The sequence below is a fragment of the Scatophagus argus genome, chromosome 6, assembly GCF_020382885.2.
Source record: "Scatophagus argus isolate fScaArg1 chromosome 6, fScaArg1.pri, whole genome shotgun sequence".
Taxonomy (NCBI): domain Eukaryota; kingdom Metazoa; phylum Chordata; class Actinopteri; family Scatophagidae; genus Scatophagus; species Scatophagus argus.
In genome coordinates this window covers 7,506,641-7,528,724 of record NC_058498.1, presented here as the reverse complement: position 1 = coordinate 7,528,724, position 22,084 = coordinate 7,506,641, and the positions used below count along the sequence as shown (strand labels likewise).

The 22,084-nt window shown below is 39.6% G+C and overlaps 2 protein-coding genes across 9 annotated transcripts in view; one reads left to right on the top strand and one right to left on the bottom strand.

The window, feature by feature from the left end:
• The window catches only part of nek7 (NIMA-related kinase 7), a 58,562-nt gene extending 47,235 nt beyond the window's left edge, over positions 1 to 11,327 (top strand). Inside the window, exons 9-10 of the mRNA XM_046391197.1 lie at positions 5,755 to 5,868; positions 8,558 to 11,327. Coding sequence (XP_046247153.1) covers positions 5,755 to 5,868; positions 8,558 to 8,668 — 225 coding nt within the window. The 3' untranslated portion in view covers positions 8,669 to 11,327. The remainder of the gene's footprint in view (positions 1 to 5,754; positions 5,869 to 8,557) is intronic.
• A 532-nt stretch (positions 11,328 to 11,859) lies between these two features.
• Positions 11,860 to 20,589, bottom strand: LOC124060338 (receptor-type tyrosine-protein phosphatase C-like). Of its 8 annotated transcripts, XM_046391185.1 has the most exons (18): positions 20,478 to 20,559; positions 20,142 to 20,156; positions 18,496 to 18,645; positions 18,190 to 18,321; positions 17,914 to 17,943; positions 16,881 to 17,012; positions 16,619 to 16,648; positions 16,086 to 16,352; positions 15,751 to 15,987; positions 15,551 to 15,655; positions 15,073 to 15,204; positions 14,804 to 14,962; positions 14,072 to 14,218; positions 13,001 to 13,218; positions 12,834 to 12,894; positions 12,639 to 12,732; positions 12,332 to 12,366; positions 11,860 to 12,077 (listed from the first exon to the last, which is right to left on the bottom strand). In XM_046391185.1, exons 1-18 carry the CDS (start codon positions 20,542 to 20,544, stop codon positions 12,049 to 12,051), a joined length of 2,040 nt encoding a protein of 679 aa, XP_046247141.1. In that variant the 5' UTR covers positions 20,545 to 20,559; the 3' UTR covers positions 11,860 to 12,048. The 8 variants fall into 8 exon arrangements, with proteins under 8 accessions (XP_046247141.1, XP_046247143.1, XP_046247142.1 ...); XM_046391187.1 differs by lacking the exon at positions 18,496 to 18,645 and having other exon boundaries at positions 20,478 to 20,589; XM_046391186.1 differs by lacking the exon at positions 16,881 to 17,012.
• Positions 20,590 to 22,084: the final 1,495 nt, after the last annotated feature.

Here is a 22,084-nt window from a genome sequence, read left to right as displayed (position 1 = left end):
TCCGTCCTGCTAAGTGTGTTCTGTGTAAACGAGATGCTTTTTACACACACTGTAGGTCTTCAGCTTGTACGGATGTTTTGCGGTTGCTGTGTTTTGTATAAAGGCTAGCAGAGGGGGAGAATATCTTGAAAAGCTTTACTGGAATGTGTCTCCTTCCTGTAGGAGCTCAGCCATCCATACCTCTGACTGTGTTCATGCCTCCTGCCTTAGTCCTCTCCCTCCCTTCTTGTTTTGCTGTTGGTTTTATGAGGCCCAAAAATGCTGGTTTCTCAGCAGCTGGCGTTTGCATGTGATGAGTTAGCCCTGTGGCTAACCCTCTATACGTTTTAGAAAATGGTAGGGAAAGTTTTTTTGTTGTTTGTTTGTTTTTTTGTTTTTTTTTTCAAACAAAGCCTGCTGCTTTGAGAGAGTGTGTGTAGTTTTTGATGTGTTGTTAACATACACCCATCCTCTTACCAGTGTCAGCATTACGCTGTGCCAAATCTAGCAAATTACATAACCCATTTGTGTGTCATCTATAACCTGTCTTTTGCCTTCCTTCCCTACCTAATTTCACCAAACCTAAATAGCATTTCGAACCCTTAATTCGGGTTTATGAGCTTTATGAGCCCACTGCACACGGCACTTCTTTTGAAATCATTATGGTCTACTGTTTCAAAAGGTAGAGTGACGTTTTGGGAAGTGCGCTTGCTCACTTTTTCACTGAGAGTTAGACGAGAAGACCAGTCTCATATTTTTTCATTAAATACGAAACAAAAAAAAGTCCCTATGAAACCACAAATTGTCATTTTTTCACACGTTTATTGTACAGATTGAACAAGCAACATCTTACATGTTCATTTGTGAGTTTTAGAGGTGCTGGTAGGTGGATGTTGTTACTTCTGGACAGAATCAGGTCAGTTTTGTCCAGTTTCCAGTTTTTGTGCAAAACTAAGCTACCAGGCTGTTGGCTATTGCTTCATATTTAATAGACAGGCATAAGAGTGGTGTTGACCTTCTCTAACTCTCAGCAAGAAAGTAAATAAGCACGTATCCAAAAATGCTAAGCTATTCCTGTAAATTCCACAATTCAAATATCATCATTTAATTTAGCTTCAGTGAGATGGGAACATAAGAACACATCTTCTATCAGTTTTCCTCAAAAGTTCAACCCACAGGATCTGGCATTTTTAATTCATCTGTTCATTCATCATCTTCTTATCTTTCTTCTTTCCTTCTTCTCTTTGTTGAAGTAGAGCGGTGATGACTCCACTGGGTGAAGGTATATTTTTAATGACTGTCCCTACACTGTGACTTATTGCCTTGATTAATATATCATCATAAAACCACATGAAGGACCAGTGAGCACATAAAAAAAGTCATGCTTTCTTCACTTGTACTGTGTGTGTGTGTGTGTGTGTGTGTGTGTGTGTGTGTGTGATAGAGAGAGAGAGAGAGAGAGAGAGAGAGCGAGGGAGAATATATGCAAAATCTGCATCTGTTTTGCATGTGTGTGTTAACATTTAGGTGTTTATTTTGATGTAGCATCCGCCTGTAATTGTATGTATGTTTATAAATGAGTAAGTGAGAACTTGTGAGAAGCCCTTCTGTCCCAGGCTGTACTGGCCCCAGGGGTAAAGGAGGGGGGGAGTTGGAGGGAGAAGACGGGAGTCTCTCGCAGCTCTTTTTAATTGGCGTACAGGGAGAGAAGCTGGAGAGAGAGAGAGAGAGAGAGAGAGAGAGAGAGTGGGATCAGTGTTAATTAAGCTGGAAGGCCCCATCCAGACCTTTTACACGGACAGGGATGCTGGCTTTACATGCCTGGGCTGGGGAGAGCACAGTCTGGCCAGCTGAAGAAGAACCGAGGAACAAAGGAGGAAGTGTGTGTGTGTGTGTGTGTGTGTGTGTTCTGCCACCAGCAGCTCACACCCCTTAGACAGACAGCAGGCATGCGTGTGTATTGTATGTCTCTCGAATATCAATGAACCATACACACACACACACACACACACACACAGTTTCATACTCACGCACCAAGGCCTCAGAGGTCAGAGAGTGAGTCAATCATCTAACCCATTGCGACGACACAGTCTGAAAAAAGGAGTAAGTGTGTGTGTCGGTGTGTGTGTGCATATGTGTGTGTGTGCTGAGAGCAGGGGGCCGGCAGCTGTCAGGGGCTAGGAGCAGCAGGCACTAATGAAGCAGATGAATAGTGCAAAAACTCCCAAATACAAACAGGACAGTTGACATTTTTCATCTGTCAAAAGCAGAAGATGCATGAAAATACGATGGGGTCTTGTTTAACCCTTTGCCTCCTGGTGTCTGTAGCTGGCTGATTTTCTTTTTCTGTCTCGCTCGCTTTTTTCCCCCCTTTCGCTTGCTGAGAAATTTATTCTTTTTGGGAAGCCCACACATGTCCATACTACCTTTCATACAATACTAAAGGGTGTACATGTATTTGTTAGGAAACAATTACAGTGTTTTCCCACAGAGACCTTTCCAAATCACTGAAGTAAACTTTTACTGCCAGTAGTCAGCATTTTTTGTGCAGACATGGGAAAACTCCAGATCAACTCATACCCCTCAGAAAACAAGCCAGCTGAGTCCGCATGGCACTGCGCTTTAGGTTTTTTGCATTTTGAGAGCTCTCAATTTGCTGGTTGGAAAGTGATTTGGTTTTTGCGATGAAAGTGCAAGATGTCTGTTGAGCTTTGCCATAAATGTCTCAAATGTTTTCTGACTCTACTGGACTGATGATGTGTTGTTTTTTTTTTAAGCTGCAGCAAATTACAAATTGACTGCTGACCGACTTTCAATTGATGGCAATTTAGACAAATGTAACATAACATGTAGTTTAAAAAATAGTGGTATTGACTGATATTTTGAATGTGATCTCACTTCTTAGGCAACATTTGTATTAGTGTCTTTTACAATATAATGATGTAGTCAGTACGGGTGTCATTTTAACTCTACAAACTGAAGCAGCGGGGAAATACTGTATGTATTAAATACTGTTTATTACGTTTTCAATGACAAACGGATGGTCTGTTGCATTTGTGATCACTTTAACTTGAAGTTTGTTGTTTATGTTTTTTCTTTTTCCAGTAATAGAATTATTAGCTCTACTTCAGTGTATAACAGATCTATATGGAAGCAGACCATGCTTAGAGGAATGAGCATTTTTACATAACAAAATAATTTTTTATTGCATTTGCGAAATTTGTGTGTCTTTGATAGCACTCGGTGATATGAGGGAGTATGGCTTGACTGCTTTGCCTGAAGTTGGCTGTGAAACACTGCAGCGGCATCCCCCTGGAGATGCCATCTGTGCTAACTCTTGAGTTTGCATTTTCAAGGATGCCCCGTTCCTGTATGTGGATTTGTCCCTCTGTCTGTGTCTGTTTTTGTCTCATAATCGCTGAAGGATCAAATGTGAAATCTTACAGATTACAGCTTACAGATATGCGCCTTTGTTACTAATGTTAGAGCATTATTGCTGACGCACACAGGGATGCACATTTCCTCACACATCTCATCACTGTCAGTCGCCTGCTGTGCCAGTCTCAGTAGTCGTCGGAGCGGAGGGAGGAAGGTGTCCAGGGAGGGACAGAGAGCGGGAGATCCTCTTTGCTTTGTGTTTGTGTGTGTTTTTGTGGCAATACACCATCTTCATGTGAGTGTTTGATTGAAGGTGCAGATGAATGCGTGATGGTAAATGATGTCCAGAGGAGAGATGGCCCACTGAGATTTTGCTGCTGTTGTCTTGACTTCCCACTGGAAGCTGTGACAGAGGCTCTGTCAAAATCTGTCTGATGGGGAACACAAACTTTTCGGTCTCTGCGCCAGGTTCAGTGTTTGACACATTTTTCAGTGAAGACTGAAATGAAGAAGCCGCTTAGATGTTGGTGATGGGTTTGGCATTTTCTGGGCAGTGTCATAGGGTTACATGTTAAGCTGCATGCAGAAAAGTGAGGTAATTTCAAATTGTTTTGAAATTGAAATTGGTTTTGGTTTGTTTTTTGTTTTTTAATAGTGTTAGTTTGTGTGACTTTATGGTAGAGCTGCCACAATTGGTCAATTTATGGATTGGTCAGAGATGACCTGGTGGTGGACGTGGTAGCTGTAAAAATGTTCATGTGGACTGTGGCACAGGATAGTCCGTTCCTATTGTAACTATAAAACAACTTCTGTTATTCTGCCTTTATTTACTTTATGGTCCTATTTCCACAAATAGTTTTTGCGTCTGTTGTGTCTGATATTGTGAAAGGTGGTCCGCTGACACTAACCTGCTGTATTCTGTGTGGAACAAATCCATTCAGACTGTCACATAAATACTATTCAATCTGTGAGCCATGATAAACTGATGATGTTTTCTTGTTTTTTTGTTTTATCTTGTCCTTTTATAGCAATGCATACTCGTTCCAACTTATCACCATTTTTCAGCCATCAGTTAACACGTCCAAGGTTTAAAAGTGTTTATAAAGATCACATATAAAGTAAGAAATGTCTCACACAAGACACTTAAATATGCACTTACTACAACTCACCTCTTACTGTGTTGATAAATGAAAGCCAAGTCAACAAGTTCTAACATCTCTGACAGCTTATTATGTTTATTTATCATTATTCACGCAATTTGGCCCCACACATAAACCCAACATAGTGTTCATTTTGAAATCTGTTGCAGGTTTCACCTTGCACATGCGCGTTTATAAAAAGTAAGTCAGTCACTCAGCCTGGCTGTATTTTCTATTCTTAGGATTCCTTATCCTTTCCACTCTTCTTCACCATTCCCATCTGCCTCTCTTCCACTCTGCTTGCTTGCATTTGTTTTCTAGAGGATACAATTTTCTCGCTGCTCCAGCAAACTGAAAAATTCTCTCCTCTCAAATGCCCGCTCCCCTCTCCTCGCATTCTGCTCTTCCTCTCAACTTTATATTGCCTCTCATTCTCATCACTAAGTTTTCGAAGCAGTGCAGCAGAAAGTGCCAGCAAACTAGAGGAAAACACATAAGCTCGGGGAAGCTTTCATGGATTTTTCAGTTTTGGTTCGCTTGAATCTTAGACCACTGCTCATGCCACTACAATAAAATAAAATAAACAAACAAACTGAAAAAACAGAAGCAAGTATGTACCATATTTACGCAGAACTTTAGACGTATCGACTCGTTGTCTGGCTCTGTTGTGTCTCACACCCATGCACTCACTTCTTTAATCAATAAGTCATATACACCGATATATACATCCACAACGTTAAACCACCTGCCCAATATTCTATAGGTCCCCCTCGTCCTGCCAAAACAGTTCAGACTCGTCAAGGTGTGGACACGAGACCCCTGAGGGTGTCTGAGGTGGGGCCTCTGTGGATCAGACATCTTCCAGCATATACTGTGGATGCTCCATCACATTTTTAGGGATTTTGGGGTTGGGGTGGGGTGGGTGGTATGCAGCAGTGTTAGGTGGTAGGTGGCGTGTGTCAGATTGGCGTCCACATGTATGCCAAGACCCAAGTTTTCCCCCGCAGATCATTATAACTAGGTGATCGATGCTGTTCACTTCATCTGTCAGTGTATTTAATGTAACTAATCGATGTGCCTCAGTCGGTAAACTGTAAAGGTTTATTTAACACACTGTACAGTGTGTTCTGTGTGGCTCATGTTGAAATCATGACTGTTTCAAGTTTTTACTTTGTCTTCTCACATCCTTTCTTCTTGTCATCTCCCTCTTTCCCCTCTACATTTCTTCTCTCTGTTTCCTCATATCCCTATATTTCAGATGGCAGCCCTACAGAGTCCGTTCTATGGGGATAAGATGAACCTTTACTCTCTTTGTAAGAAGATAGAACAGTGTGACTACCCCCCTCTTCCCTCAGATCACTATTCAGAGGAGGTAAGTACTGTATCGGCTGCCTTTTATTTCTATGGTAAGTAGGTGTGGACCTATTCAGTGTTTTAAAAGGACTCCCGGTAGTCTTGACTCCTGAACTCGCTGAAACTTAAAAGAAAATCTTTCATATCTTTTAAGCGCACTACTGTGTTAGGCAGTTTTGGCCAGTTTCTCTTTCTCTGTGCCAGTTCAGTGATTTTGACTTGTGTTGACTATTAAAGTAAATGTTTTATATGTAAGTGAAATCCACCCAACTGTCTGAGCTACAGTACAGTATGATTTTGCTCCGTGATCAAAAGACCAGCTATGATTTTAACCGTTTGAAAATTAAATGCACATATCAAAAGCATCTGGCCATGCTACAAAGTGGGGTGAAACTAAATGGGCTGGGGTGTCATGTTTCCCTAACTAAATGCTAAATCATCTGCTGTAATTCTGCATAGACGTACCCGTGCACAGAAATGTAATGTAGTCGGGCTGCGGTTAAAGATCGCCTTATTGCTGATTGCTTGTTACGCGTGTATGAATGTGCATGGCTTTGTGTTTGCATGCTGTCTTTTAGTGGGTGGCATTATTTCCCCCAAAGATTCCTGTCTTTTTCTCTTTAATGTATTAAGTCAAATGTACACACGTGCAAAAGCGCAGAGGCACGCACGCACATACGCTGCAGGTTTGAGATCCATTAGGCAATGACACTGTGCTTTGTTATGGATGCACTGAAGATTTGTCAGTTATTGCTTTTGCTTAATAGAAAGTCTTGGTTGCTTCATAGTTAAAAGTGTGTGGTCTATTTAAAGGAGCATTCCAGTGTTTGTGTGTGTCTCAGCCCCTATACTACTTGGGGATGAAGCAAATTTATTTATTTTGGTTATTGATTAATATACTCGATACGTGTTGCTTGATTGAGAAGTTTTTTAGTCTGTTAAAAGTCAGAAAATGAAAAATGCCCAGTTTCTAGTAGGGGCTTCTACAGTCTGTGATGAAGTTTTCAAATATTTTTTCTCTATTTAACAACACAACATCCAAAGACGTTTAATTTGCAATTACATAAATCTGAGAAAAACAGCATAACTCTCACATTTCATTGCTTGAAACAAATAAACGTTTACATTTTCTAAAATTAAATGATGGTTAAGCAATCATCCAAATCAGCTTTAATTAACACATGCTTTACAGTACAGCTAACCTTTGTGCTGTTGTGTTTCAGAAATGCAGTTGTTGTTAATGTATGTCAGCATAAATGGAAAGCATACATGTTATGTACATATGGCACTAAAACATGGAAACATACTGCTCAGCATGGCCCTTAATACGTAAAAAGCTTAATCTATAGAGTTTTTAATCTCTATTCCTTCCACTCTACTGTCAGTCCATGGTGGCTAATTTTAAGTAGCTATATGTCCTTATTCATGTCTCTGGAGTCAAAGAGTAAATCCTGAGTAAGAAGCTTTTGTTATCCTGTGGTATTTACTTCATTAGGTTGATAAAGGCTAATTGCAAGGTGTCTTAAGCCTCTGTAATGTCTAAGTGTGTGTGTTTTTGTGTGCTGGAGGAAGTGTATATTTTGCTACAAGAGCTCCGCCTCCACACACACACACACACACACACACACACACACACTACACTGAGCTTCTACGTTGCTCCACATGTCACCCCCTTCCAGGAGAAAGGGAGACAAAGCGAAAGAGAGAGGGAATGATAGAGCGAGAGACAGGGCGATGGAGAGATGGAGATGAGGGGGGTGCCTGCAGCGGCTGTCTGGATGTAAACAATGCTCCTGAAGGATCGGCAGAAAACTGTCAGCTGCTCATCTTTGTTGTGTCATTTAACCATCTCCGTCTATGCTTCCCCCCACGCCTCCCTTCACTAACTCCTACTCCCTCCCTCCTTCCACCTGACACCCCACCACCATCACCACTCTCCCACCCCACTCGCCATGCAAAGACGTGCATGAATATTTTACATATCTGCATCTCTTCTCTTCCCCGCTCCATCTCCATTCTGTGGGACTAATTCTCAGACTGTCTGAATTTGCATCTTTCCCTCACTTTCTCTCTCACTCACATGCACACACACACATGAACACACACACATACAAACACAGCGGCTGACGAGAACTCGTCCAAGCTGCTGGTGCCACGCAACAGCGGCCAGGAAGCCGGCAGACGGTTACCATAGCGACCTTGCGTAGATGTTATTTTTTTTTCTCTTTCCTCTCCATCTTTTATTCTCCCTTCTTTTTTTTTTTTTTTAATGATGGCAGTGGCTGTTCCGCCTGCGAGCCTGTCTATCTATCTGCTCCAATCAGCCGCTTCGCTTGGCTTCAAGTGTAAGTGCTGTCTCCGGATGGCAATGGAGTGGCAGCAGGGTGTGCATGCCGGCGTGTGTGAGTGTATGTGTGGGGTGGAGGGCTCAGGTAAATGTAGATTCAGCAGACCAGTAAGCGATTAGCGCACTAACCCAGCCTTGCATCTTTGTCTCAGCTTGATTACCTTGTTATTGTTATTATGGAGAGAGCTCATTAAACAGCAAGCTGCCTTTTGTTAGCAGAGGTTTGTTCATTTCTGGAGCTGCTCTTTTAGAAATCCACTACTCGTTCTCACTACAGTATCATTGACTGTATTATTTCTCTGTTTACCTCCCAACAAATCCCCCCCCGCTCCCACCCCCCACCCCCTGTCCCTTTCACCAGCTGAGGAACTTGGTAGATATGTGCATCAATCCTGACCCGGAGAAGAGGCCGGATATCACCTACGTGTACGACATTGCCAAACACATGCAGAACATGACACAGGGCTGCTAAGCCCAGAGTTACGCACACACTATCGCTTGCAGAAGTCCTCCCCACTTCTCTCCTTGCTCTTCATGCTGGACTCGTCCAAATCTATCAGCTTTTATACAATAACTAACCCCAGAGTTTATCTCCTTGTGATAAGTAGTACATGTAACAGATTTGGATTTTCGGGGTGATGGCGATGACTTACGCCCAAACCTGTCTGGCCTTGGATAAAGATTAAAGAGATTATACTTTTCTGTCAGATGGACCTCCCATTCCTTAGACTTTAACAATATTACAGCACTGAAAATCAGCGTGTTGTAACTCAGAGATGTGTTTATATGGCTTCGAAATGCATGTCCTCTGTCTTTTCATGTGGTTTAGTAAAGCTGTTCTTCAGCAGCTGTTATGAGCAGATGTTTAAAGCATATATACTGGAAAATCATAACCAACATTATTATTAAAAAAAACGGTAACATTAAATCTTTAGTGCAGGACTTTACATATAAATGAACATTCAAGTTCTTGATAAACAAGTTCACGCAATGCTGATAAAGCCCCTCACCGCCAGATAAAATCTCTCTGTATTTCTCAGCATACCAGAGTTTTAAAATTTCATTACTCTCATTGCCAGAAGGAGGAGACAAAACTTCCTCACTGCAGGTTTAAGTGTTACCTGTTGCCTATTCTTTAAACAATTAGTCAGTACATCATTAAAATGACCTTGTAGCCTTTGAGAACAGAGGGAAAACCAGAGTGAAGAGATTTTCACTCGATCGCAGCAAAACTGAGAGACATAACAGAGTGTTATTGGTGGTTGAAGTGTTGTTGTGTTGCACTTTTTTACCCTGGTACTGGAAGGCTGGCAGGGTGATCATGTATAATGAATGTGTTAGGAAAGCGAAAAGGGAGGATCGTTTTGAGGGTAGACTAGAGATGTGCTTGGGGGAGAACATGGGCAAATGTCTCCACAATACTTTGAATGTAAGTCATTCTGACACCTATGTATTGTCTTTGAAAAATTCAGAATGTCTCTTTTTTGACAGCCTTGAAGGAGTTGTAGAAGCTGTAACAAAAGCAGTTTTATGTGTGCTGTTTACCTTAGTCACTGACACCAAAAACATTTCCTCTTCCTTGGTTCAGCTTAAGCAAGTTATACTGCTATCATATATTGTGAGATTTTTTTTAATGGCCTTTAAAATCACAAGGAAGACATGAAAAAAAAAAAAAAAGTCAAAGTCAAAACACCTAGTTGTTGTCATAGTCCAGTGGATGCATTTGACCCACCAGAAAGGTTGTCTGTGTGGACAAAACTGTTGTGATTGTTCATGTTGCTGTGTGAGTTTGCAGTGTCGTATTCTTAGTAAGAAATATTCTTAGTAAGTAACAAATATGTGGAAGGGATATAGCAGATCCTTGCCTTGTGTAGCCGTCCACATTATGAGTAAATCACAGTGTAACTACCTAGCTTACGTCCTCAGTTAAGATACCAAAGAGAAAAGTCACAGATACAGAGAGAGTGCAGTAAATTAAATATATATATAAAGGTACCCATTTATGAAAACTGAATCAAAGTACTGAAAAGAAAAAACGAGCACCAATGGGACTCATGTTGTTTTACTGTACATAGCGATGACGTCCCTACTGTATAGTATACTGTCGGGTTTTAGTGACCCTTTATTCTTTTGGAGGAAGCAAACAGTGGTTCATGTGTGTATATGTGTAATTTTATTATTATTTTTTTTTTATAGTGAATAGGTTTACACCAGTGGGTCACAAACGACCAGCACTGACCGCCACTGGTTTACATAGTGACAGTGATGCCACTTGAAAGATATAATGAGTAAAGGTTTTATTTCATTGTCTTCTAAATTCTATTTCAACATTATCAAATGTTAACTTTTCATTCAAATTACTGTACGTCTACACCCATGTTTCTCATGTTTTTCCGTTTTATAAATTTAGTTTACATCCCATAAAGAACCTCCAAAAGAAATTGGTAATATTTCAACAGCAAAATTCCAAAAATGCTTAGTCGTATGTATTGGCTCACAAGATAAATTCACATTAATGCTCTTTCACAACCTTAAAGCCCCATCATCAGTCATATAGAAAAGAGTCCAGAAAAGAAAAGAAGAGACGTTTATGGCTGTTACTCTTCCATGTGATGTCAGTCAACATTGCAGTGTGATTTTTTTTTTAATGTAAAAGCAAATTTAAAACAAAATGCATAAGTCTTGCTTTCATGTGTCACCTTGTTAGTTAAGAACATGCAACATGCAGTGTATGCTCAGGCTGCATTGCCTTGAATTACATCAGTGCAGTAGAGATTTTGTTTTCTGTTTATGCATTGAAGTGGAGATCCACTTTATATTTTTTACTTGACTCTTTTTACTCCTCACTAGGGGGCGTTTATAACACACAGTGCTAAGTCACTTTTTAGATTACGGCCATTTCTTGGCAGGGGTTTGTTGTGTTTTTTGTCTTTCTCTAACATGTGACAGTGCTCTCCTGTGTTGTCAAGCTGTTAATGAAGAGTCCAGGGCTTTTCCACAAAGTCAGCAATTGGAATGAATATTTATTGTTTTGGTAGTTTGGTTGTTTTCTGAACATTTCATGTCAAATTAAAGATCCTTTCCACCAATGCCTTATATGCTAACTACATGCAATAAAGCTTTTAAATTTCTTTTGGACGGTACAGTGAGTGCTTGGAGCTTTTCAGGTAATGATGTGAAACTATTCAAAACAAGCTTTTGAAAACAAGAAGTGTGAATTTACACTGATTTTCATTGATGGACAGCTAACAGTTGACAATAACTTAATGGTAAGTATATTCATATAACATCAAACATAACATAACTCAGACTGAATCAAATTTTCCAAGATTTTTTGCCAGTTGTCTTTTGCAGAAAGTCTTGTAAGATACAGTATTTTCCAGTGATTAGAAGCTTCCTGAAGAAAATATGATGATCTTATCTTTCCTGTCTGTGTTGTTTCTTGGTAGAATGCTTATTATTCTGATTATTTCTCCATTGTGTTAAATCTTGCCCCCACTTGTTAGATTGTCAAGTGCCTGAAAAAGCTGCATGTTTAACCCAGTTTAAGATGTACAGAAGGTAAATGTAGATGTATACATTTTTCTTTTTTCGGAAAATTGAATGTAATGCTCACAGTTTCAAGCTAAGTGGTAAGTCATTTATATGTATTTGAGATCCAGCAGAGGCCAGTTTAATAATACTCCATTTTCTTTTCCTATGATAGGTTATGATAGGTCATACAAATATGAAATGTAAACACTTCATAAACACACATCTGCGGGCTCCTCCTGGAACAAAAATAACAAAGCACAAATTCAAAAGATGATTTGGTTTGCCGGCCTTTCTTCATCAGCAAGATTCCTTTTGACGTCATCCACGAGTCGGTACGTTCATGTAAGCTACAACAACAAACAAAAAGTCAGTACTGCAACAGAATATTTGTTAGAGCACAAACATTTTAAAAGTATGAAAACTACATGTAATTCTTGTGTGTTTTTAGAGCAATACTCTGGTAGTATGGTCCTAACTGACAACACATAATGTGGTAACTGATCAGCAGATACATCGGTAGTGGGTTGTAGCTGCTGATTGTGACTGCTGTGTTGAACTGTTCAAAGACAATTGTAGAGGAGGAAACAGGAAAGTTACTCACTTGCGGTTTCAAGCATCACATCTTCAGTCACATCACTGTGGAGAAAATAGTTTCTGAATTCAAGAAGTGGGCCTAATGATGGGTCTACTGTCTGCCAATTGGATTTAATTGACATAATTCTGACATGTACGCACAATACATTGCTTATGAAAAGTGCCAGAGGAGTCAGAAAAGACAACTCATCATCATATTATGTCCATGCTGTACAGTGTATTAATTATTTATTTATCTGATTTATCTTATTTAGTTATTTGAAACAAACCAGAAACAAAGTGAAGCTGAAGATCAGATGCAAAGTGACCTTTACCTTCGAGACTTTCTGCACATTAGACAAACAGCCAGGGTGATGATGATGCTGATTAAGATGAAGGCCATTACACCGATGAGAGCTTTGCTATTGTCTGTAAAATGACGGTTATAACAGGAGAATAGCAATATGGTGGTGTTTATGTAAAAGGTACATAGTGAGAAAATTTGTAGCATTGATTAGAACTGCACATACATTGAGTGGAAACACCTTCTGTGACAGGCTCACTCTCTAATTCTCCATTGTAAGTAGTCACCTGGAAAGACAGAAAATCGGTTCATGAGGAATCATAGTGACTGAGGCAGTATGAGGAATAAAGTTGGAATAATACAGTGACAGAAAAAAATTAGGATGATACAAACCTTCACTTTGTAGGCTGTTAAGTAACTTAGATCTCTGAATTCAAAGTCACATTTTCCCTTTGGCCTCGTTTTTTGTATCTCGTTCTCAGGGTCACTATCATAATGAAGTCTTGCAATGTATTCCTCTCTGGGTCCATGAAAAAGTTCATTGTGACAGGTTACTTTAATGACATTATGGTCTAGAACGGTCAGCGCCACATTACGAGGTTTGTCTGGTACTGTAAGAGAGAGAAGAAAAACAAGACATTTTCCTTTAGGTGCAACACTGTATGCTAACACACAGTCAAAGTGATGTCTGATTTTCCCATAACAAAAGTTTTATCACTGATTAGTGTTGCTCTGTTGGTTGTGCTGGTTGTGAGTAGCAACACAAATACAAACTGGGTGCAGCAAAGAAAGATAATGAAATTTGACCTCACAATGATCCATCTTGAGGTAAAAAAAGGTATAAAAAGATCACAGAATTGATTGATTATTCATTCATTATTGTGTTCTTATTTGTTACATAATCATACATTTTTAAAAACGTGTTTTAAAGAAAATTTCTCGATTACAGTTTAGAGTTTTTCTAAAACTCAACACTACAGTGAAAACAAAACCTAATGATTGGAGGTACATTATAATGTGTGACGTTCTTCTACTGTAGGCCTGCATAATGTGTATTGATCAGATCAGGAAATGATAAACTGTCTCATATCACCGTTTAACATCATTTGTTAAAAAGACACATCGGATAAAATATCAAATAAAGTTCATCTTTTGTATTCTGATAATGAATATAATAAATTGCACTGATAAACATATTTACCGTAATTAGCTTCAATAATTATTTATTGTCTATGTTGTGTTGATATTCAAAATTCAGATGTTAATTTAGTAATTCAGTAGTACATCACATGATTTCAGTTTTGTCCCGGTTCACTGAAAACGTTTGAACACACAAAGTGTCTCAGATAATATTTTCTTACACTGCCAGAATAAGAAAATACTTCAGACAGTTTGAATTATTTGCTTCTATTACACGTGTGTTGACCCCAATCTGCTCAATAAGATGAATTTGTTGACACTTACTTCCAGCCTTAGTTTCAAGTTGAGTTTTAGAAGGTGTCTTAACGTCGTTCCTGTTGTAGGTGGGTTGGACTTTACAGGTGTAATTGGTGTATGGTGTCAGTCCAGAAATAATACATTTTCCTCCTGTTGAATGTTTTACAACTGGACCTGTAACGTAGTTATATGAATTAGTTTGTTGTTACCAGCTGTGACAGTGTGGCTGGTATTGTTTTCACCTTGTCAGTCTGTGTGTGTGTGTATATGTGTGTGTGAGCTTATGCCAAAGTGAGACCCCTATTGTAGTGGGACCCACCACTGGGGTGATTTTCATTTCAAGCATTTATCTGTCTGTCTGTCTGTCTGTCTGTCTGTCTGTTTGAGGACAGATTTTGTCGAAGCAGCAGCTTCATGAGTTGAGATCAAAATGAAGGCCAAGTTCATCTCTAGTGTTTGACTGAATAACAAGGCAACAAAGTGAAACATAAAACAGCAGAATTTTTGTTGGTTATGTTACCTATGAAATGGTAAGAAAAATGACACAAAGGAATCAATCGATCAGTTAATCAATCAATTCTGTAGCGTATTTCAGGTCATGCAGCTGCAAGACTGCAGCTTATTTACACCTACTGTCACTCAGCAACTCAACTATTTAGGTTAAATGACCAGTAAAAGGATTTTCAAAAGCTTCCAAAAGTGAGTTTGTGTAAATAAATTTTATCTAAACAATTAGCTCATCTTAATAATGTTACTTACGTCCAAGACTTTTGTGGTCAGTTCCAACACTTTTGGGGTCACAACTACAGCTGTAAGAAATGTCCTGAATGATTTGAGGACAGTTGTTGCTCTTGGTGGTCCAACTCCAATCAGCGCTTGTATTGGTGACACTTTTCGTCACAGAGGTTACCGTAACATCTGTTAGAACACATCAGAAATGTGTAAACCTGCTGTTGTTCATTTATCCATAGCTATGACAGAAGCTTATTGTTCTTCAGTTCATTGCACTAAAGTGAATATCAACATACCACAGTCAATCTTCACGTTAAAAGCAGTTGTGTTTATCACGGTGACGTTGTCCTTAATGTGGCCGACACATCTGTAGTCTGTGAAGGGCTCCAGCTCCGATGGGGTCTTGGACTTGTTGGGATTTCCAGATTCTGAGGACACACAAGGACGACAACATTTCTCCAACAGCTGGTGTTTGAACCTCACTGCCTGACAGCTTTTTCTTCCCTTTTTGCATATGAATAAATTCACATTCATAACAATAAAGAAAGTCTCTTATTCAGAACTGAATGCACAAATCAATAAATCGATTTCATCTTATACCAAAAAAGTACAATTCATTTCTGGGGAGTTTAAAGTAAAAGTGATTTTCATTGTCAATTCTGTTCTGTCTTATCAGAATGTGAACATCTAATGGTGCAAGCTGCCTTTACTTGTTTCCACATAAATCCAATCATAATGTTTGACAGTCTATTTACTTTTAGACTTTCCACTTACCCACACATGTGTAATCATCTGTGACATTACAGTTTGGAGGTAAATCCACTTTTATTTTCACAGGAAGTTTATTTTGAAATGTTGGTATTCTTGGATTTAAGAAATCTGTTGAAGAAAGAAAACAGCACATACGTTAAACATGATGAAGTCATGTCTACACCACATGCAGTCCAAAATTCAGGAGACTCTCCAGCACATACCAAGACGGATGCTTTTGGTGAGGCTAAAGGAAGGACAGTTTCCTGAAGCGAAGTTGACTGTCAGATCTGAGCAAAAGTCATTGTTTTTAAGTTCGATGCACAACGTTTTCTTGTCGTTCATGCATGACTTAGCTGGATTATTATTTGATGCTGATAATGAGGACATGATGTTCCAATCACTGCGGTAACAAACATATCCAGGGGAGCATCTCTCAACTTCTTCAATGTCACTTTGACCTGAAATTGACAAATGATACACAAACGTCCCTCTGTGTCATTTCTGAAATTAAACAAAGTAAATATGCAACTGAACAGTATGAATCAATTTTACTCACTCATGTCAATTGTTTTAGTTTTATTTCCAGCATGGTTACATGATGTTTCGTCGCCGTTATTATCAATAAGTGTCACACCGAGTTTATATTCAGTACACGGCTTCAGGTGCTGGATTTTAAGTGATGAGCTTTGATTGGAGTGCTGATGCTCATGGTACTTTTTCCAAGTTAGGCCTTCCTCCTCAATGTTTATGGTGTAGGTACCATTGGTAGAGCTTGTGATGTCAATCTGGAAGCCAAACTTGACGGGTGTTACAGTGTAATCACCTGCACACAAAATCAACAGAAATGAATTTTCAGTTCATGTAAACCACAAAATGACATTTTAAAAATCTCAGTCTTCAAGTAGATGTTTGATGTGCTCCTGAGCTGAAACAAAACGAAATCCAAACACTCTGCACACTCACTGTGTGAATCAAATCTTAAAGTGCATTCATTGCAACAAAAAGCAGAAAGAACAAACTAATAGAATTAGAACAAGTGTATGTTGAGATGATGTTTATTACAAATTCAAAATAAATACTGATACTCACACTGTGGAGGTGGAGGGGCTTGTGTGGTGGCTGGAGAACACATTGAAATGAGATTAGAAACAACGAAATATCATGACACAATTATAAAAGTCTGTAATTCTTGAAGTGAAGCAAGCATCTGTGTTTCATAAATGTTTGAACTTGTATAAGCCTTGGCAGCACTCGTGTTGGTAGCTGTTGTCTACACTACATAATTACACAGTCTCATCACAGTCCCATGCAAGAACAAATGGGGTTTGGTTGCAAATGAGAAAATTCCAACCTTGGCTGGTAGATGAGTTGGTGATTGGAGGTGAGTTCTGGTTTTGAGAAGATTTTGACTGAGAGTCTGGTGTCTGCTTGGTTGAAGTGGTTGTGGGTGAGTCTGAGGTGTTTGCAGGAGATGATTGATTGGCTGTAGGGTGGAGAGCATGCTGGAGCTCACCTTCAAGTAAAAATACTTGACTGCCAATAGTCTTACCTGACATAAAGCCTCAGTACGACTTCAGGATAATATTGTGCTGAATGCAGTGCAAATGTGTCCAATGAAACTGCAAACTTAGGGTGAACACGTTACCAGATTTCGCAGCTGAACTGAGTGCCTGAACCGAGGAGTTTGAGGTGGGGGTTGGCGAGGTGAGTGGAGGTTTGAGGGAAGTGACTGAAGGCTTGACAGAAGCTTCTGTCACAGTGCGTGGAGATGAGGATTCGTCTGATAAACTGGTTTCTGAGCGAAAAGTGGAATTTGTCGCGGTGCGTGGAGGTGAGACGGGTGAGACGGCTGCATTTCAAGAAAACAAAATCATCACAACATCACAATGCTGGTTTCTATGCAGTTAAAAGATGCAGCTTTGTCCCTCTGACGATGATGACCACAAAAACCCTGCTTCCTCTTGTCACAAAGCTGCTGTTCTCTGTCCCACTCGTTACCCTCTTTGTCTACTACACATTTGTTTTAACCAAGAAACAGGACAAGCGATGATAAAACAGGACATAGTGGCATTTAGCAAGAGCAGCTTTACATTCAGAAGAGAAGAGGGAGAATTCAGCTGGGTGTGTTCAGTCGGACTCTGCAGCTGGAACGTGGAAATGGAATCAGGCTTAATATAACAAACGCATTTTACATATGAGCTAACTTGATGTGCTCCTGAGCTGAAACAAAACGAAATCCAAACACTCTGCACACTCACTGTGTGAATCAAATCTTAAAGTGCATTCATTGCAACAAAAAGCAGAAAGAACAAACTAATAGGATTAGAACAAGTGTATGTTGAGATGATGTTTATTACAAATAGAAAATGAATACTGATACTCACACTGTGGAGGTGGAGGGGCTTGTGTGGTGGCTGGAGAACACATTGAAATGAGATTAGAAACAATGAAATTTCATGACACAATTATAAGAGTCTATAATTCTCTTGCAGAGCAACTTGAAGTGAAGCAAGCATCTGTGTTTCATAAATGTTTGAACTTGTATGAGCCTTGGCAGCACTCGTGTTGGTAGCTGTTGTCTACACTACATAATTACACAGTCTCATCACAGTCCCATGCAAGAACAAATGGGGTTTGGTTGCAAACGAGAAAATTCCGACCTTGGCTGATAGATGAGTTGGTGATTGGAGTTGAGTTCTGGTTTTGAGAAGAGTTTGACTGAGAGTCTGATTTCTGGTTGGTTGAAGTGGTTGTGGGTGAACCTGAGGTGTTTGCAGGAGATGGCTGAGTGGCTGTAGGGTGGAGAGCATGCTGGAGGTCACCTTTAAGTAGAAATTCTTGACTGCCAATAGTCTTACCTGACATAAAGCCTCAGTACGACTTCAGGATAATATTGTGCTGAATGCAGTATAAATGTCCAATGTCAAATGTCAAATGAAACTGCAAACTTAGGATGAACACGTTACCAGATGTGTCAGCTGAACTGAGTGCCTGAACCGAGGGGTCTGAGATGGGGATTGGCGAGGTGAGTGGAGGTGTGAGGGAAGTGACTGAAGGCGTGACAGATTCTTCTGTCACAGTGCGTGGAGATGAGGATTCGTCTGATAAACTGGTTTCTGAGGGTAAAGTGGAATTTGTTACGGTGCGTGGAGGTGAGATGGATGAGACGGCTGCATTTCAAGGAAACAAAATTATCACAGCATCACAATGCTGGTTTCTATGCAGTTAAAAGATGCAGCTTTGCCCCTCTGACGATGATGACCACAAAAACCCTGCTTCCTCTTGTCACAAAGCTGCTGTTCTCATTGCCTCTTGTTACTCTCTGATAAAATATAATGTAGTAGCATTTAGCAAGAGCAAGTTTATATTCTTTGGAGGAAATACGGTTTTCAGCTGGATGTGTTCAGTATGACTACAGTTTGATTGGGATTGGGCTGAGCATCAGTTGTTGCTGTGAGTTCAGATACGTCATCTTTTTGGTCTTAATGCTGTCTTCCTATGACAAAACACTAACAAGGCTGCCTGAAAGGCTTCTTCACTGAGTAAATTTAAGTCTAAATATAAACTGATGTCTAAACAATAAATGTTGCATATGAATATATAAACTAACTATTTTGATGAAAAATTCTGATAAATCTCTCACTGCAGGATAAACTCACAGCTTGTTTCTGTGACGCTGGAATCAGTAGATAAGATAGAAACAGCTTTTCCATATTTTCCTGTCTTTTTGTCGAGTGGCCACAATCAGGGCATATTAGATTTCACTTTCTGCATAACAAGACTGAACTTATTCCTGTGATTGAATAAATGTTGTACTCATGTCATGCTAAGCCGTTGAAAAATGTGACCCATCTAAATCCTGACGACACTCGACACAGAACTGCTGTTCGTTTCTAACTCGACCTCCTCTCCTTTAGCCTCTACAGACTCCACCGATTTCGGGCAGGTTTTTTTTAACAAAATGGGGCTGGAATGGAAATGCATCTGAACTGAAGCACAACAGCTCTGAGATACAGTATAACTTAACAAACAACATGGAAGGAGGTTAGGAAAGGAGTCATCACAACATCAGTTTAGATGTCTGATCTTTTCAGGCACTTCAGGCAGCTCAGTAGCAAGCAGAAACCATTTCTTGGTGCTTTTCCCATTGGTTTTGTCTGATTTTTTCCTATATGAACAATTAATTAACACTTTGGAGTAACATTTCTCCAGAAACGGACTGTAGAAAAATATGACAAAATCTTGTGTAAATGAACTGTTAATAAACTGTCTCTGTATGTAGTTTACTTTGAAATTGTTTATCGATGTAAAACCTATGGTCAAACAGGTCACTAAAATGGAGGCCCATGTAAATAAAACTACTTGATAAGCGAGAAAATAAATTTCTGTCACTCATTGTACATAAGCATATAAGTTCCGTTTGAAAATCAAATGAATTTCATGAGATTTTCAGGCTTTGGCGCTGCTGCAGCCATGAAGAGATGAGAATAAAGAGAGCAGGATATAGCGAGAAGCTGAGGTGTAGTTATTGTACAGCCAGTGACGTGATTATAGAAAAGTTTGGGTTTTTTTTACACTTTATATATTATGTGAATTGTTTATTGTCACTCACTTTCTGGGGACTGACCTGAAATTACAAAGAGATAAACAAATATGTAAATCATTGCTTTATATAGACATATCTTTTTATCATAAAACAGTACAGTACAAAGCATATTGCAGACACACTGTTTCACTCGGCCTGTTTCGATCTAAAAGGCTGCGTATGTGTATGTTCTTATTGTCGAAGAAAAATGTTTCCTATTTAATGTTAACAATCACTCCCTTATTAAATATTTCTTAATTTTTAACATCTTAAAGGAGCCACAGATACAGTGACATGACTTCACAAAAGAAGCCCTTTATTCAACAGAGGCCCATTACTTTGATGCTGAAGAGTCTTACTTACACCTGGTAAGATGATTGACGATTCCCACCCAGAGAAGCAGGATCTTGAGACCTCCGCAACCTGCCATCTCTGTCACTGTTAGAGGGCTTATGTGAGTCCCAGTGGTTACTAAGAGAAGGTATGCACACGCTAATGCGGAAGTTGTATTTCCTCCTTCAACTGATGTAAAATTAAGATACAGATCTGCCACAAATAATTTTAAGAAATCTCACCCTTTAAATTGCCTTTGACTCATGCTCAGTGAAGTATTGGTTTATAAAGCACAATGTGATGTTTCTGCACCTGTGGGTCTCTCAGTAAGAACAAAACAGCCTTATAGTGAAAAGCAATCTGACATGACTCAAGCAGAGATGTTTATGGACAAGGTAATCATAAGGTTTGAAAGTGTTATTTACGTTACGTTTAGTCAGGTTTGTGAACTTACTTCCTCTCTCTGACTCTTAAGGAAGTTATCGTAACAGGTGACCAAATAAATTGCACGGTTATTGTGATCAAATTCCAAATTTCTCTGGGTTTGAACTTACATTTAGGACATGTAAGTACACAACACAACAAATTATGTAACAAAGTTCTTGTCATTTTTTTTAGACATTTCAATGCCCAAGTTCCACATAATATTTTTCAGCTGTTTAATTCGAATTTGAGAGGACAGCAGAAGGTTTGGTATCTTGAAAGACTCTGAGGCCTCTATGATAGTGAACCTCTTATACATAAAGTTTGGTCCTTCGATCACTGAACTCTGGGATTGAGTTGCTTCTCAGTTTGACAGAGAGAATATTTATACTGTTCTCGGCTTTCACGCGCTCCTCTCTGCTCTTAAGCTTCCAGGATTATTGCCTGGCCGTTTACTCCAAAAACATACAAAGAACTACTTTTCATAAATGTCTGAAGAAAGAAAACATTTTGCTGTTTGCTCCAGGTGTGAATGTCTTCATTTGTGTAGTTCCTTTAATTTCTGCTATGTTGTTGGTGTGTTTGAGGTCATTAGCTCAGTGTTTATGCCCCCCCGCCTCCCTCTTGCTACACTATCACTTCATGCTGTAGGTTCCCCTCCCTCCACTCGCCAAACTAACCCATCCCTCTGGGTCTTCCAAATCCCTCTTGGCCAAGGAGCAGTGGGGGTGGGCACTGGCTCTCTCCCTGTAATGAACTCCACAGGGACTGCTGTTCAGTTTCATCACAGCAAAAATTGCTCCCATGGAGCCCTGAACACAATGAAAACAAACAAAAGTAAATATCTGGAATTAATACACAAGTTGTTTGGCTATGGCCCCACCCTCATGGACTCCTCTGCTTCAGAGTATAGAGATATTTATATATTTGCTAGAAACTGGCTCTGCATTTTGGGTTTAATGATGAAAACGTTTTTTTGTTTGGTTTTTTAAAGTTTGGGGTCACATGCTGGTTTTTCCTGCTGTTTGCTGTACATCCCAAATCCATGCATCCCTAAGTCCATCTTGTGGTGAAAAGTCTTCACTGCAGTTTGCTTTTGCTGATGAGTCCTCTCAAATGATGTAAATTTGCTCTGCAGCAGACCAGAATTTTACATGTACACTCAGATCATTCGACCAGTAGTGCTCACGCATGAAGTTGTTAAATGAAACTGG

Excerpts from the sequence above, each read along its gene's own strand:
- LOC124060338 (XM_046391185.1), bottom strand. The coding sequence starts at position 20,544 with ATGGCAGGTTGCGGAGGTCTCAAGATCCTGCTTCTCTGGGTGGGAATC. Across the intron at positions 15,656-15,750 it reads CACCAAAAGCATCCGTCTTG|ATTTCTTAAATCCAAGAATA; the intron begins GTATGTGCTGGA and ends TTTCTTCAACAG. Across the intron at positions 13,219-14,071 it reads ACTTGAAACTAAGGCTGGAA|TACCAGACAAACCTCGTAAT; the intron begins GTAAGTGTCAAC and ends TCTCTCTTACAG.